General features: G+C 38.8%; 1 protein-coding gene across 25 annotated transcripts in view; it reads right to left on the bottom strand.

Annotated features, from left to right (window-relative positions):
* The window catches only part of CAMK2D (calcium/calmodulin dependent protein kinase II delta), a 167,436-nt gene extending 150,033 nt beyond the window's left edge, over nucleotides 1-17,403 (bottom strand). For 9 of the 25 annotated variants that reach the window (XM_035325612.1, XM_035325622.1, XM_035325625.1 and 6 more), the window contains exons 1-2: nucleotides 17,137-17,395; nucleotides 16,526-16,620 (exon numbers count right to left, since the gene is read on the bottom strand). In XM_035325612.1, coding sequence (XP_035181503.1) covers nucleotides 16,526-16,620; nucleotides 17,137-17,204 — 163 coding nt within the window. In that variant the 5' untranslated portion in view covers nucleotides 17,205-17,395. Of the gene's footprint in view, nucleotides 1-16,525; nucleotides 16,621-17,136 lie in introns of all 25 variants that reach the window. The other 16 variants (XM_035325605.1, XM_035325610.1, XM_035325616.1 and 13 more) reach the window with 8 other exon arrangements.
* Between the last annotated feature and the right edge of the window lie 68 nt (nucleotides 17,404-17,471).

The following is a 17,471-nucleotide window of genomic DNA, read 5'->3' as shown; positions in this document are numbered from 1 at the left end:
GAAGCATCAGAAATCAGAAGTTAAAGGAAATATTTGATCTTTCATTGTAATTTCTTTGGCAGAGGGTACAAGACAGCCATCTGCCATTTTAATACCATTGCTTCCCCATCTGTCGTTGGCACTGTGCTACTGCATAAACTGAACAGTTTAACAAGTTATTCTTTAAAGTTAATTCTACTGAGAAAATGAATCAGGAAAATGCAACTCAGAGGAGGAATTATGTATCATTAAGTTTTCATCAAGCAGCCCACCACGAGAGCACAACATCAATGCATTAGCAAGTGTTGGCCGTGACAGCGGTGATCAACGCAGCAAAAAGCTGCCATCACAGTAAACAACTGCACTGCCTTACCCTGGGCCCTGACAGACTGGGGAATTATGCTGAAACTTGTATTGCAACCATCAGATAAAGGTGCTGCTCATCAGGGGTTTCTCTCAGATTTCCACCTTGCCCTTCTCCCACAGGTTCACAGGCTTCTGCCACAGATGATTATCGGGACATTTAAAGTTCTTACTAAGCCGCTGCACACCAGCTTTCCAAATTATCACCTCTGCAGCAGAAAAAGAGGATTTCAAAAAACTACCATTCCTGAATTCTTTGATTTTCAAACACACTAAGGCACATTCTTCCCAAAACCCATTGTCACCGAACTGCTATAAGAATCACTGCTTGCTATTTGTCAAAACACAAATGCTTGCCATTTTAGACTTTCTTATTCCTGGGGTGTGAATTTTTTGTTGTCATTGTTTGTTTTTTTCCTTTTGAGAAGAAAAACAGTGATTTCCAGGTAATGACAACAGACTGAGACGAAAAAAAAAATAAATGATTGGAATATTTGTTTTTTAGTTAAACCTCCAGATACTCTCAGAAGTTGTAAACTTTTCAATATTTTTGGTTTGTTTGCTTTTCTTTTTTTGGCTAAAACTAAATAAAGTGACAAAGGTTGATGTTTCAATTACACACAGCACTTCAGAGCCCAGTAAAATGCTATAAGCAGGCAACAAATCTGTAACTAATTGCTTAGGCCTTTGCACAGAGCTAAAGTTTTTCACCATCTTTAAAAATGGCTTTTCCCCTTTTATCATCAACCTTTTCACATTTCCAAGTCAATTAAAGGAAGAACATTACAAGTATTCAAACCATCTCTGAGAACTTGATGACAGGTTTGACAACATCGCTCACTCCTGCGCAGCCGTTCATTTTTATATTAAGCAAGAAAGCTTAGTCATTAAGGAAAACTTCAAGTGCATCTGCAATTCTCAGCACTCAGCAATCCACCTCAGAATATCACTTTAATTAATATGGAGTAGTGACAAACCACCTTATTCAGCTGTTTCAGAGTCTCACAAAAACCTGAAAAGTCTTCCCATTCTAATAAGGTAAAGGTATCGCTGTAAATATACAAGTGAAAGTTATATAATATTACAAAGTCTTATTCTGCTTTATATTTGATGTGAGATCTTTCAAGATAAACCATCAATAGCTTACTACAGAATACAAGCAGCACATGTTTTTTCTCCTCAGTGCAGTTTTCTTTAGCTCCTGTGCTAGAATGACAAGATAATGGGATGCTAGAATAATATTTTCTCTTCTTGAAAAAGGAAAATTGTCAACAAAAAATCAGGTTAAATAACCATCACATTTTCCAGATAAAATGACCTGCTTTCCCCCCCCACAGATCTTCAATTCTTTAAAAAAAAAAAAAAAAAAAAAAAGATTTTCTCTCTTGGTGTTCACTATCCATCATGCCAATGCTCCCTCTTAACAAGGCCTCATCTATCTGAAACGTAGCCCATACTCACACACTGTAAAACAGAAGAGCCCCCAGGACACCAACAGATCCCAGCTGGCCACACATACTGTTTTGATGTGATCAGGGATAGGTTAAAACAAATTCAGAAGGAAGAATTAAAATTTAAGCAGTATGGATTTCTGTTAGGAATAGACAAATGTGACCATGAAAGAAAACTGACCTTCAGAGAACACTGCCACATGCTAAGGCTAAGTTTACAGCATTAGCACAGACTTGAGTTCAAGAAATGAGCGTTTAATCAAAACACAGTAAATCTAAATTCAGAAACACACTTGTAGTTCTACAACTGTAAGAGTTCTGGTATAAGCATACAATTTGCAGTGTTACTAACTGCACATTTAAGGTGCTTAAATGCTGTACCTGAAATTGTTTTGGTCAAAACATATGCGAGAATTGAAATATATCCAAATCTAAGCATGTTAAATTCATGTAAACATTTATTTTAAATAAGGCTTTTCTGACACTAACTACAAGATCTTTTCTAACACAGAAAAGGAAAATACTTCAAACAAAAATAGGAAAAAGACAGGGTATAAAGTAATCAGATTACCTTGTAATGAGGTTATAAGGGCCCTATCTCATAAAGAGGTTTAGTAACAATTTAAATCCAAAACCAAACAAAAACCACAACAGAACACCAAACCTGGAAATGCCAAGCTCAGAGGACTACTTTATAAGTCATTTCAAGCATGGGATACCTGCAAACCATGGTTCTCAAACTAGGAGCTACTTAACACCTTAACAAAATTAGTAGAATAAGTTTGCCCGAGAAGGATGTATGAATAGCACTGAATCTGAAACTATCTGTATCCTTCTATTATCTCACCAGAAGTTGCTAGGGATACAGGTACTAGACTAAACATGATCAGGTTACAGCACTTGAAGAAAGTTATTGCCCACGAGTGGAATTTCCTGACTGCATGTAGTTAAGGCTGACACAGTTGCAAAATAAAACACGTTACCTTAAACATCATAATTGAGGTTCTTAGACCAATGCCACATGCACACCTTCTTCGGCATTTCTTCATACACTCTCTTCTTGGCACAGAAACAATCATTACATTAAGAACATGGAAAAAAAATACCATCAAAGACCTACCTAAAGCATCAAATGCAAACGCTTGCATTTTGTGTAAGCAGGCAAGACCAAAAGCACATTTATTCTGCAAATATCTAAAATTCACATAAAATTCACATGATTAGTTATACGTAGCTACATATCAGTGGCATGAAAACCCACTGAACCTTCTGGGTAAGAAATAGCAGAATTCCCAAAGGAGTTAACAATGCCTGCTTAAAAAACAATTTCTGCAGGTTGGTTTGTTTTACACACCTCCCTTGATTTGGGGGGCTGTTTTGAGTAATTTGGTAGGTGTTGTATATATTCTTATGCTGAAAATACACTAATATAATACAACCAAACTTTTTTCCTTCCAGTCACAGCCCAGATTATTTAGTAACTGTGCAATGAAATATTGGATTCAGTTAGGTCAATTTTAGATAACTGACCTTCAGTGAGTTACTAAGACTTTCACATGTAATAAAATTAGGTATATAGCTTTGCTCACATTCCCACAGTCCTGTTTTATACGCAGAATTTGCATGGTCTGCTCAATACCTAACAAGATGTGAAGAATATGGAACTGGTTCAATTCACCGTTTTGCTCTCAAGGTCTGGTAATATTAACAATTACTTGGTTACTAAAGGAGTCGGTGCTAATTCTGAATCACCATAGGCTTGTTTCATAGCTCTGTTTTGTATTTTGATACTGGAATCAAGCTACTCTCCTTTTTTCCTGGTCTGTAAAACAACATCCTGTAGCTTGTAACATGTTCTAAAAGGAAACATTAGTCTTTGTACAGATCTCTTTTCCTTCCTCCTCCTCTATAAGAATCATCTGGGACAGTGAGAATCTGAACAGACCAATCAAAATGCTTTACTGAAAATAATGGGAGTTGGTTGTTTTGCTTTTTAATGTCTAGCATAATTATTATTAGATTTATTAGACAACAAACCTGATGTCAAGAGAATCACTCTTCTACTACTAAAAACTGAAATCAATTGACCTAGAAATATTTACAAAAGCAAGTAAGCCTAATACTTCATCCATTTAAATACATACATCCCATATTAAAAATAAAAGTTACTGAAGCTTAAAAAAAGCAAATAACATATCACTTTAATATCACTTTACATGAAGCCTTCTAGCTTGTTATAACTAAATAATTTTTGTTTGAAAACTTGTTTCATAGCTTTTAATAAAAAGATGATTTTTCTGCATAGGAAAGTAAATGTGACATATGCAACCCAGGCACCGATGTCATGAATGCTTACCATGAGCAATATTATGTTAGTTGTCACGTTGATCTCTATTGCTAAACAAACACCCTGGTTCATTTAGAGAAAACTACCTTACTTACAAGATCAAATTGCAGAGGCTTGATACAGTCACAATAAACATTTCTGCTCAAAAAAAAAAAAAAAAAAATCACCACCACAGCTCAAACTTTTATAACCAGCTAACTAGCCCACTTGTCAGAAGCTCTAGGTATATTTTATGCTAGGGCTGGAACTGACACTGAGCGTCCAGCTCCCATGGGGACTAGAGGGCAGTGAGGTGCCTCACTCAGCCCAGTCTCTGCCAGCCCCACTCTGAGCAACCACTCCAGCAGTGTTACTTCTAAGAAAATAATGGACATGCAATGCACTCAAAAAAAAAAGGGGGGGAAAAAATCCCACCAAAACCCCACACCTTAAAATCCACACTGGGCCAATTAGGCATTTTTTACACACTAGATTTTATTGACTGAACCATTCAACAATTAGCAATATTTTGAATTAAGTTTCAATTTAGGGTGTGAATCAAGTTTTTTTTTTTTTTTTTTTTTTTAAAAAAAAAAAAAAAAAAAAACACAACTATGCTGTTTTAAGTACTTTTACAGAGTTTGTATTCATGTTCTGGCAATATTCAAGGCCTGTCTGGACCGCCTACCTGGGCAGCCTGCTCTGAAGAACCTGCTTTGGCAGGGGGGTTGGGCCCAATGATCTTTTGAGGTCCCTTCCATCCCCTACAATTCTGTGATTCTGTGATTCTTCAGCTGTTATGTTAAATAGATGAGCATCTGCGGTTGCAGAAACAAAAGTCAACGCTCAACAAAAACTATTCCCAATTTAGCTTCATTTCATGTAGCTATTTTCACAGCAGTTTCCACTTGACCTTGCACAGAGGTGAAAGTAATGGCAGGCTGTAGAAAGCTATTATGTCAGAAACTGAATAACATTCCTGTGATGGAAAGAACTAGTTTTTGACCTAGCTCTTAAATACTCATAATCCTGAGAAATAGCTTTTTAATTTTAATTTTTATTTTTTAAAAGCATCTACCTACATCAATGCATATCAGTTACCTGTTGTGTACAGGAAGCCATTTAAGACATTCTGTGGATTTTCCAAGCAAAAAATCAATGACTCCTGCATGGGTCAATTCCTTAAAATGCAGAAACAAAGAAAATGTGAAATCTAGGGATTAGTGAAAAAGAAGATTTCCTACCAGTTTCAAAGCAATTCTTGGTAACTGGTAAAAGGGGTGACAGAAAGCATGGTGATGAAAGGGAACACTGAACTGAAATTGCTAAAAAAGTTCCTACAAATACAAACCTCTGAATCCACCTTAACGTTCTGTGCGCTCCATTACTAAGGTGAGTAAGCACAACAACTGCAAAAAGAAGTACTGTATTAACACACAGTAGGAACTGGATTAAACCAAAGACTGAAATCATAAGAAGTGCGAGAAAATTCAGTATCAAGAAGCTCAGACTGTCAGTTCATATTCTGGGCTCTAAACATTGTGCTATTACGGGGAGTGCTCATCAGCTTCAGGGGAAAAGAGATGAGCAACAAGGAATCCCTAAACCAGGAGAACAACAGAAAGCACCACTGAAGTACATCTGCCAAAGGCATCTGTGAACACAACTCCTGCCATTAACCAGACGAGATTCTCCCATGGAGATACAGGCAATGACTCAAGCCACTCATGAGACCTCACCTGAATACATAGACAAAGTCAACCCCAACCCCCTGTTCCAAACATCCGTATACAGAAGTTAGCATAGAACAGAGCACATGTAAAAAGAATGGCTCTGGAAATGGCAAGTCTATCCTACAGCAGGAAGCTAAAGGATGGAGGCTGTTAAGGAAAGAAGGAATGGAAACAAGAGAGCCCTTCAGAAATACACAGATGAAAGATGAAGAATTCTCTGAAGGACAATATAGGCACAGACAACAAACACCATCCACAAGTACATTTGAGCTATAAAAGACTTCTAACTGAAATTTAGAAGTACTAAATTATCTCTTCAGTAAAGCAAAAAGGAACAAGCCCCTCAGCTCCCCAGTTGAGACAGAGCTTGATTACTTAATGAGATGGTTTACTCTGCTGAAGGACTCAACTTCACTTCAGGTATCACTTCAATTTTATTCCCTGTTTTTTTCCAGCCCCATGTGGTCTGATGCTCATGTTTTCTTATCCTCTAGAAGTCTGTGGAAAAATGTGCTTTGAAAGTACAAGGTATCTCTTTTAGCTAGACTGAATCTGTCACTTGGAACAGGGAAAACAAAAACAGACCACTGATAAAAAAAAAAAAATCGGACAAAAAAAAAGTGGGACTTTCATTTGGAGCATTGCTAAATGACCAATTCCTACCATTCAAAACTTTCTTCCGGCCTCATTCAGTTTAAGCAAAAAGACAGTTGGGAATGGAGAAAAATCAATCATATTTATAGTGAATAAAATAGATGTTTTTTCCACTATTCTGTACTTGAAGGAGTGTGAAAGTTGTTGAGATCTAACAACTAAAAAGCCTCCCTCCGCCTGTTACAGATTAGAAACACACTCATTTTGTAGGTCCTTGTCCATGTCCCCTGATATTTTCCCCAAACCACCCTGATACCTACTGAGCTTACCACTATTTGTACACAAGGCTAGCTGGGTTACCAACCTGATCCCCCAAATACGTGAAAGGTTAATGCACATCTCCTAGGAAGATGGATGGAACATAAGCAGCTTCTACTCTGGAAAAATGAATCTCATTAGTATACATGTTTTGATTAACATGACATTGAAAGCAATTTATTACTTAATTTAGATAGATAAATCATATTAGCCACAAATAAACAAAAATTTGAAGACATCTATTCTTACCCTCATTACAAGTAAAATTACATTAGTTAATAAGTCTTTTAGCATGAAACATTTTCCTACAGCAAACAAGCTGCCTGGGTACACATAAGGTCTGCCAAGCTCTGCTGGATCATTTTCTGCATCTAAAGTACACACCCTTGTACCACTGGCTTATTTTTTTCTTCCTTTTCCCTTCCTAACAGAGTAAGCAACAAGAAATGTTCTTAACATGCTAAAATTTACTACTTATAAATGAGGAGTATCAGCAAGAGCACTGTGGAAAGATGCAGAAATTTAACAGAAAAAAAACTTTTCCCCCCTTCCCTTTTGGGATAGTGATACTTAAAACAGCCTTGGAAAAAATGCTTTCTTATGATCAGAAGAGCATTGAATCCCATGTGCATACATCAGTGCAATCCTAATCACTATTTCATAGCTGTCTATGCTGCATAAAGAAGGCACATACTAAGCAATCTACCTTACACCTGAGTTTCAGTTTTTAATTTCAAAAGCAGTATACGCTGTACAAAAAGCACCAAGAATATTTTATTTCTATTTTCTACGCTTTAGTGTTTCATAAATAACTGGAGCATATAGTTTTCAGGGATGTTTTCTGCAATCTCTTTGCATCTTAGAAGCACTTAATATTTTTGACATCTTTCTATAAAAGAAGGTAGAAAAAAAGTCTTTAACCCAGTTTTAAAAACTAACATTCAGCACCCGGAGGTGCCCCAAGAGAAAGGGAAGGTCATCTGCCCTGTAGTTCAAAGTCTTCCCTGCAATGCAGCACCACAGCAACAGAACTCTGACAACACTGCTTGGTGTTTTAATTGAATATAAAATCTGTCTTCACGTACTGAAGGATATGAATATAATCAGCCAAATGAATATGGCTTTGCAAGAAACCTCTGAATTTGGTGACTATTTATTCTAGAGAGCAGTAGCCTGTTAAAACCATTCTTACTGCGAGTCTTCCAAACCAAAACCATACCTAATCACTCACTTGAAATCTGCTACGCAATACAAATAACTTCAAGGCCTCCCTTAACTGATTAAATCACAAACCTATCTCTTCAAGAGGTTAAAATTTAAATGAAAGCTTAGGCTTGGCAAATCCCATCAGAATGTCAAATATGGATATCATGTAGGAACCCCATCTGTTCGTGCAGCTACATGAATATGCAACGTGACTGTTGCTGCAACACTTGCATTCACATTGTGGAAAATTTACAAGTAAGCAGAAGCAGTTCCTGACTATAATTAAATCAGGAACAAAGTTCTGAGAACACATGCAATAGATTTCTTGCTACAAACACGAGCTTTGAACACTGCAGGTTTATGTTTCTCTTCCTCTCATGTGTTGAGATGATGAAACTTTACGGCAGAGGTGTGTTATCCTTTCCACTTACACTGAGTGCTGTTAATCTTCCTCTCTGGACAAGGTACACTGTTCTTAGCAGCACAGGGACAGGAAAACAAGGGGAAAACTACCTTCTGCCACATGACACAGATCACTGCCCCTAATGCTGTACAAATCTATGTGTGTGTCTTTAATGGTCTCCAAGATAAGGAGAGCTGCTGGCCACCGGGCTGGATGAGTTGTTCTGAACACTGCCTGCAGCCAACATACAAAACAACCCTGAACCAACTTTCCTGTCGGGGTTTGATATATTCTTCAGTCTATCTCACACCTGCCAAAATTCACACACGTGCTCTCTCAATCCAGCTAGTATTCAGTTCACCCCATTTTTTTTTCTTATAGATCAGGTGCTGAAATTTTCAATTTTGCACATAAAAATCTCTGACTACGGATGTATAGTTCTACTTTTATTTGCTTGTACGTAACTGCAGCCATCTTTTCAATTGCCCTGCCAACCATGCGTTGGCAGAATAAAAAGTGACACAAAGAGAGCATTTGGGATGAGGAGAAGGCTGTCCTCCTGACAACCCAATTGACTGATTTGGCTGTAACTGATCAAAAGAAACCACATGGCAAGTCATTAACTTTTTCAACAAGCATGCTCTACATTCAAGGTGAAAGAGACTGCCAAAACATAAATTAATTCTGTTTTCATGGATGCCAGACGTTTCTCTTGGAAAGCATCACCAAGATGTTAGCTTCTTGTAGCAGTATATAAACTCCTGGGTAGTTATAGAAATAAAGAGTTGTAAGCATAAAAAAAGATGCCTCCTATCACAAGATGCAATGCTTCATCTTGACCAGCAACTATCCACAGCAGCACATTCCCATTATTAAATAAAATATATTGTTACTTTTTAATTAATTTTTTAAGCCTGCATACCTTACTCTCCCAGTTTCATGTGAAATACTTGCTACTTACAACAGGTCAGGAATTCATGTAATAAACGCAATGTGAAATCACTAGATAGGAAAAGTTACGTTCTATCAAATACAACCAACCTAAACAAACAGCTGCATGGACTGATCTGTGATAGCTTGTTCAGCATATTAACTGCCATTCTCCAGACTTTAAAAACCTAATTACAAAAAACAAATACATGCTGTAGCACAATTTCTGCTTCTCAAATTCCACTAAAGAGGCCCTGGACTAGGATAAAAGCTAAATCGGGTATAAGATATATTTGCAAATTTGATTAAGTTCCTTCTCTTCCTGCTGTGTATTACTCTTGGCTACAGCTCATGCTTTTAACCTGTGGCATGTATAGAAGCAACAGATTCAAAAGAAATTGAGTAAATTCTCACTTGAGCAGCATAAATCCAGCAGCTTCAAATCCAGTGTAACAGAAATTAATGGGGCTGCAAAACTTTAAGAGAAGTTTTACAACTCAAACAACCGAAACTCAGTGAATTTTACAAGCTGATAACGTAGAGAACTATACTGGATAACAGCACAACTATCTCTCCTGGAAGAAAATACCAAAACCATGTCACACAGATTCTCCATTCTCTCCAATAACCATGCACAAGGCATTTCTCATAATGCTAGGATTAAACAGAGAAGGAGTTTGCACAAACATGCACACAAAGACATACACAGAACTCTATGCATAAAGGAATAAACAGACATAGTGGATTCCTGTGTCTCTCCAAGACATAGCAGATGTTTCTTCAAATTCAAGGCATAATTATTTTTAATAAAGAATTAAACAAAAGGAGCTCCTATCTTTATGATCAGTTTTTGTTCTCTATTAAATTTTTCAATCAACAGTTAAGTTATGCTTTTCAGATAATCTTTTAAAATCCCTACATTATCCTTACAAAGCATTTGACAAATGTGCAATAAACTTATCTGAAGGAGGAAGCTGGACCCTGACACAGATAAACCCACTGAAACACCGTGGCCTACATTTCTGAAGAGGTCAAATGAAGGACATTGCCATGAAAAGCAGTATCTTGGCAGTATTTACATTTCTAAAGCAAAACATTTGAAATTCTGTCTCAGATCTTCCATAAACTAGCATATTTCTAAGTTGCTGTCAGTAACGACAGATGTAAGTCACTCAAACACCTCAGCTGACCTGTGGTTTCCAATTGCAGTACACATAAACCAATGTTTTCTACGTACAGTCCTATGTGCAAACAGACAGAACAATAAAGGTGAAGTGTTTACCATTCTGCTTGTTTTCATCTTTGACCAAAATATTTATTTTGGAAGTACAATTTGGAGAAAAGTCACAAAACATTTCCAGAGAACTCAGACCAGGAGAAAGGGAAATAATAATAATAAAAAAGATTTTAAAAACCCACACCCCAAAACTACTCAGGTTCAAAATCTGCATGGAGGTACGGTAGCTGAGTGAAGGCATTCAGTCCGTATTTTCTCCCTATGTCTACCTGTCCTCCCTCTCCTAACAGAAGGAATGAGAAGCAGTTCTGGAAGTGCAGCTATTCAGACATGCAGCTAAAGCTTTAGTTTGCAGTAAATGAACATATGAAGAAGAGGCACACATCAGTGCCAGAATTGACAACTTTAACAGAAAATGGGAGGAAAGAAGTTGCCAAATAAATTCCAGAGAAATCCTTCATTGTTAACATTTCAGTGGAAGAGATCTAAAAGCAGAGAGGGGGTCCAGGCCAAAGCAGTGATGAAACACAATGAAAGAAAATGGGAAGCTCCCAAGAGAGCCAGATGCATTCAGCTGATTCATAATTATAGGCATGTTTAATAATCCTGTGAGTTGGAACAGAAGAAACTCTCCCTTTTTCTTCCCTATTGAGCTTGGTCAAACTTATAGATGACGCCAATGCCTTTAACTCCCTCTGCTTCCCCCTGAGTTATTTTACATATTGGATTTGTGTAATGTTTCCATTGCAGTCAATAGCTAACCTGAAAATTGAAGCATGTGAAACTAATCTGTAAACATTGTTTTTAGTTTCTAGAGTTTCACTTCAAGTCACAAAGCTGCATGTTGAGGACATGTCTGTAACATGCGTGAGGAGAACAGCACTGTAGTGTAGTAGAACTCCCCCCCTCTCACCCCACCTCCCCACACCTGGGAGTCTTTTAAAGTACACACTGCAGTTTTCACCTTTTTGAGTACATACCTCCCACTACGAACAGCTGCAACAAGCTGCAAGGATAACAAGAGCGATACATGCATCTTTAAGTTCTAATGCAATTTATTTAAAGCCCATCAGCATATGAGCTATAAAAAGAATCTCCTTTCCTGAGAGAGAGAAAATGAATGCTTCGCAAAGAAAAAGAGAATTGATATTATAGAAATTATGTAATATTTGCTATGGGTAATTTATCTATCAATTACCAGGAAAAATTAATTTGAAATCTAGTGTAAACTATTAGAATAATTTTCTACCAACTAACACTCATCACAGTTAATTCCAAGTCCTCATTCATATCAGTATTTGAAAGCTCTTCAGATTTCCACTAAAAGCAAGAAATAGCAAAAGCTCCAAACCTTTAAAACAGAATACCTGTTTAACAATGAGAGCGCCACTAGACTGTTACATTACTGTAATTCACAACTGAAACAAATACTTGCAGGTAAACACATAAATGTATCCATGTTAAGTCAGAAGATCTATGTCAGACTGAAAAGAACATCACAACTAAGCTGAAAGATTGAAAGAGCACCAGCATTAACAAAGGGCAACTGCATCAGTAGGTAAGGCTTAGATACTATGGAAAAACATTGTAAAACGTACTTTTAATATGTGGAGGAAAGCGACCACACCACTACTTGACGTGCAGTTAAACTGACAGACTAGAATTCTTGCTCTCAGCTGAAATGTGCTTCACGGGCAGCTAAATGCCCTCAAGGAGCGTACTGCATTCGTGGGAATAATTTCAAGTGTACTTAAGAACAGAAATTAGCATTAAAAAATACACGTGTTATAATAAACTTGCACAGGTAAATGCTTCGGAGATTAAGATCTTTAGCTAGATTAGGAATCTTTGCTGGATTATGCAAAACTACCTTCTTCTGCTGTAGAGTACAGGCAGACTTAATACATCTTGCCTTCTGTAAAACATCCGGCACTGCCTAAAACACACTACCTGACCGACTCCATGAAATGTTAGTCTACTGACACAACAAAAACATTTTTCTCTCTGTATCACAAAAAACATGCTGAAAAATACTACCCTGTATATTTCATATGCCATTCACTTTCCCCGTGTATTTTAAGTCACTTTAGGGATTGTGAGGTGCTCTACTTGGACTGCTTTAGACACAGAAATACTCTTCCTACAGCAAAATTAGTCAGTACTGCCACTAAAATACTGTTCCAAAACAAAGGAGACTGTGTGTGTGTGTGTGTGTGTGGTCTTCAGCCTCCCTACCCTCGAGAGCTTGTTGCAAGGAAGTGCAATTGTCACTTTTTTTTTTTGTCACAAATTGTCACAAAGGAGGTCACCTTCAGCTACGCCTTGCATACGCAGTCACCAGCTTAAAGGAACCACTCTCCTCTTTGGCTAACAAGAAGATGCTGAAATGATTTGGGAAGTTTCCTACCAAGAAGGAAGATAAATAACCAGCAAAGCCTCCAAGGCTTATGGCTCAAAAGCTCCCAGGAGCTAATGGAAAGACTGGTCCCTGAAAGATCGGGAGAGCAGCGGACAAAAAGGGATAACCTCCGGCTGATTCCTACGTTGCTCTTACTAATGCGTATGTCCATCAACAAAGTGGCTCACATTTCTGCTGCAGCCATCCAAGGGCTAGGAGAGGGGTGTCTAAGCAGTACTTACAGAAGCACCCTAGAAAAGAAAATCACCCACTTCTCACAGATGCCATCATATTGCCATCAAAGGCACAGGGCTTTTGGCCACTACAAAGCAAATCTGAAGACAAGCAGTGGCAAAATTACAGCTACTCAAGATACATTAGTAACTGACCTTTTCAAGTCTGATTAGAGAAACAAACACTTTGGATTTTTTTTTTTTTCCAGTCAGAAGAGATTCAAACATGTTAAGAAAATGGGTCTGTTCATGAAATCTATTTGGATCAAAGCCAAAAGACTCTCTCTCAAAAAAAAAAAAAAAAGATAAAAGCTGTACAGACAATAACAAAAAATAAGAGCATTATTTTGCATTTTGTCCATACAGGGAAAAAGTCACCTCACATTTCACTTTTATCTACACTGCTTTCTACACAAGAAAAACATCAAAAACGAGCCTAAAACAACACAATTAAGAAACTGAGTCATAAGATAATTCCCATGACTTCATCAGCCAAAATGATAACAAACCCAGAACCGGCATACATTTTTCACCCTATTCCAAGTTTTCTGTGTGCTCGCTCACTACTGCACTTAATTTTAACAAGGGTATGCTATGCAACTTCCCCACCCACACTTTTTAAAATCAGCAACATAATTAAATCATATAATCTTGTCTTGAACATACCCTATTGATACAAAACTAGCTGTTGATATTCTAACATGAATTTAATACTTGACTCAGTAAATGTAAAGCAAAAACTCAGAACACAGCAGGTGTAAGTAACTGATCATCAATTTAAAAGCACAGAAGTTACATCTGCAAAAACAGGGCGAGGGCCTGCACCTCTGCATGCAATTACTCTGAAGTTTCCCTGTAGCTATGCAAGGAAACAGAAGAGAACACACCTTCATCGGCGTAAACCTAGAATGAGCTCGGTTCCTGGAGGAAGGAGTGTTAGGGAAAAACATCTTTATGACTGGGCTTTTTCCCATTAAATCATTTTTAATCTCAAAATCACGTGAAATTTTCCTTAGTCTTGACTCCCCCGTATCACACATTGAAATGGCTTTTCTTCAATCTTCCAAGTGAGAAGGCTCAAACTTGGCAATGTGCTCCGAGGAGTTACACAGAACTAGGCCTGTACACAGGACGCATGTTTTCAAGCTAAGAACCTCCAACTCCATTCACAGATGAAGCTCACCCAATGAACTGTTTAGATTTACATTATAATCTGTATTCCAACTAAGAAGTTTGAAACGAAAATGAACTGCTACCTCATCATAAAGCAGTTCAGATAGGAACAGAATGAAACTTACAATTTAGATAGTAGGTAAAATGTAACATAAGTTGTAAGCTGCATAACTGTTACCAGCCGTGGCAAGGTATCACAGTTAGAGGCTTATTAATGTCAGGAGTTTTTACACTGTAAGCGATCACCTTCTGCAACTGAAGAACTGCCTACTAGGAATCTGAAGACTTCTGCATGAAGCTTGTTTCTTCAAAAGGTGCTTAGCAGATGTCTCAACAAAGTACATTAATAATTATATTAAAAAAATAATTCCAAAAATATGTGAAACAAAGATAGGAATGGATTCACTGTATTCATGGACATCATCACATGTGTTCAGAGAGGAAAGGATATTTCACAGTCCTGTTATCGATCTTAAAAGTATAACCCCTTGTTTTACGGGCTTACACGTTAAACCTGTAGAAAAATCTCTGCTTGAGTTGTGCCTCATTCCATCTTATCAGCTAAATTCTCACCAACTCGCTTCCACTCATGAATGGATTACACCAAAGACCAACTTCGTCCTGCCTGAACAGTCAGAGAAGTACAAAAATTGAAACTTGAGAAGTAGTACGTTCCAAATGATGAATTCAAAGGTAGACTTAACATTTATATTAATTCAGCCTAGCTTTCAAAATTTTATCCCATTAGATGTAAAAATTATGGCACATGAGTAATCTGAGGCTTATCTTGCTACAGCTTCTCATGTTGAAAGACACCTTGATGTATAAAATCATATAGACCACGGAGATATACTTTAAGCATCAAAATTCAACAAATCATGTTATTGTTCTGACAAAACAAAAAGGTTAATTTGTTTCAATCAAAACTCTGAAAATACCTGATCTCAAATATGAGTACTTTCTTAACCTCTCTCCTTTTAAATCTGTAACTCTGCAAAGAACTATTCTCAATTTAAGTTTGAAAAATAACAGAAAACAAATCTGAAGGCTAAAATTCAGCAAAAGGTAAAAAGCAAGTTTTCTCATCCCTTTCGTCAGCTGAAAATAAGAGCATTAATGTGATGCTGAAAGATCCCCTGCGCATGCTGTTACCAGCACATGCCACAGTTCATAGCTAGTGCTTTATGTGTAAATTTAATGAACTAATTCAGGCTGCTGTTTACCTGCAGTGACTCCTTTGTGTCAGAAGCAAACCAGACCATGAACACAGGTTTTCCACAGTGCCATTGCTTGCTTATTCACTTCCATGTTCTTTACCACACCACAAATTCATATCAAAACATAGATAACGTTAACAGAGAGTAATCCATAATCCCTGACATCCTGGTACAATCACTTTGATGTGGATTTAACAAAGAATTGACATATCACCACTGAGGCGTGCTTTCAACAGCAACAACCCACAGTTCATATATAATTCCCCAAGTATATCACGAAGACTTATGCACTGACACTGAAAATATATAGGAAACATACAGGTTATGGGGAAAGTACAAACATGTGGTGTAGCAGGCATTACTGTTGGGCTGTAACAGTAAAACATTGTATCACTTAATCAGAATGAGCTGGGTTCGCAAAGAGTTATTTCATAAAATGGTAATTTCCTTCCTATAGCATCTCATCACGAAGTTTAGTACAGGGTACTAGATTACACTTTTCCTCCCAGCTTCAGATAGGCCTTGATTTTCATGTTTAAATGCAATGGAAGCACTGAATTCAGTAGAGCTTTGACATACATTTAAAATAAAAGCTGTAATGGAAACTTATTATTCCCCCCCAAAAAAATTAGTCTCCAAAATGTTTCCAGACTGATGTTCAAGCTATTTACATATTAAAAAAAAAAAAAAAAAAAAAAAAGGAAGGAGTGCATTACTTTCAATTGCCTGAGAATTTGGACAGCTTTCCATTAAACACTTTACAGCAACAACCGCACACCTCCAGCGTCAATCCACAAAATGTTTAATATTAAAAGCCAAACCACAGTCTTACAGGGGATGAAAAAGGCATGTTATGAAAATTAATAACTTTAATTATCATGATTCGGTTCGGTTTTAGCGCTTCCCACAAGAATGCACAAAACAGGGAGGAGGCACCATAAACACTCGGTTAAAATATACCCACCCCTAGCCGAGAGCTTTTTGGTGTTGATGATTTTGGCAGCATACTCTTGTCCTGTCGTAATTTTCATACATCTCCTCACGACCGAGAACGCCCCTCTGCAAACCAAGAAGCGGACAAAGTGTCAGCGGCACCGAAAAGGGGGGGCTCCCTGCGGATACGATGGCAGAAGCGTTCTCACGGATTTCAGCGAGCGGCATGACGCCGATTTTTTTTTTTTTTTAAACAAGAAATAAATGAGAAAAGACAGAGAAGGGAGGCGTTTTGGGGCGTCGCTTGATGTCGATTTTATTCACCACAACGGCAAAGTCGGGTCGGAGAGGCGCGGCGGGGCGGCAGCCACGTCCACAGCCGGCGGGGCCGTCACACAGCGGGGGCTGCCCGGTGCCGGTCCCCGTCCCCATCCCGGTGCAGGTCCCGGTCGCCCCCCACGGCCCTCCCCCGTCTCCCCCCGCCCCAGCCGGCGCCAACATGGCGCTGGCGGCCCCCCGCCGCCCGCTAACGGCCCCCGCAGCCCTCAACCGACGGCCGAGGAGGAGCGGGGCGTACCCCGAGGCACCCCCCGGCGCTCCCGGCCGCCTTACCCGCCGTGCCCCCCGTTTCCCCGTGCTTACTTCCCGAGCTCCTCGAAGAGCTGGTACTCGTCGGTGAACCTGGTGCAGGTGGCGGTTGAGGCCATCATGAGGGCGGGCGGCCGGCCGCCGGTGCCTCCGGCGGCCAGGGGCGGCGGAGGGGCTGCGCGCTGGGGCAGGGCTGGGCTGGGCGAGGCGAGGCGAGGCTCCGCCGGCTTCTCCTCCTCCCCGTGACGGGGCTGCCTCGGCGCTCTCCCCGCCGGCTCGTCCTCCCGCCGCGGCTCTCCCCTCCCCTCTCTCCCACCCCCTAGGAATAAATAAATAAATAAATAAATAATATATCCACGCAAAGGCGGCACCCCGAAACGGAAAGCAAA

Source organism: Oxyura jamaicensis, chromosome 4 (genome assembly GCF_011077185.1).
Source record: "Oxyura jamaicensis isolate SHBP4307 breed ruddy duck chromosome 4, BPBGC_Ojam_1.0, whole genome shotgun sequence".
NCBI lineage: Eukaryota > Metazoa > Chordata > Aves > Anseriformes > Anatidae > Oxyura > Oxyura jamaicensis.
Note: the sequence above shows the minus strand (reverse complement) of the source record. Positions and strands in the feature narration are given on the sequence as shown.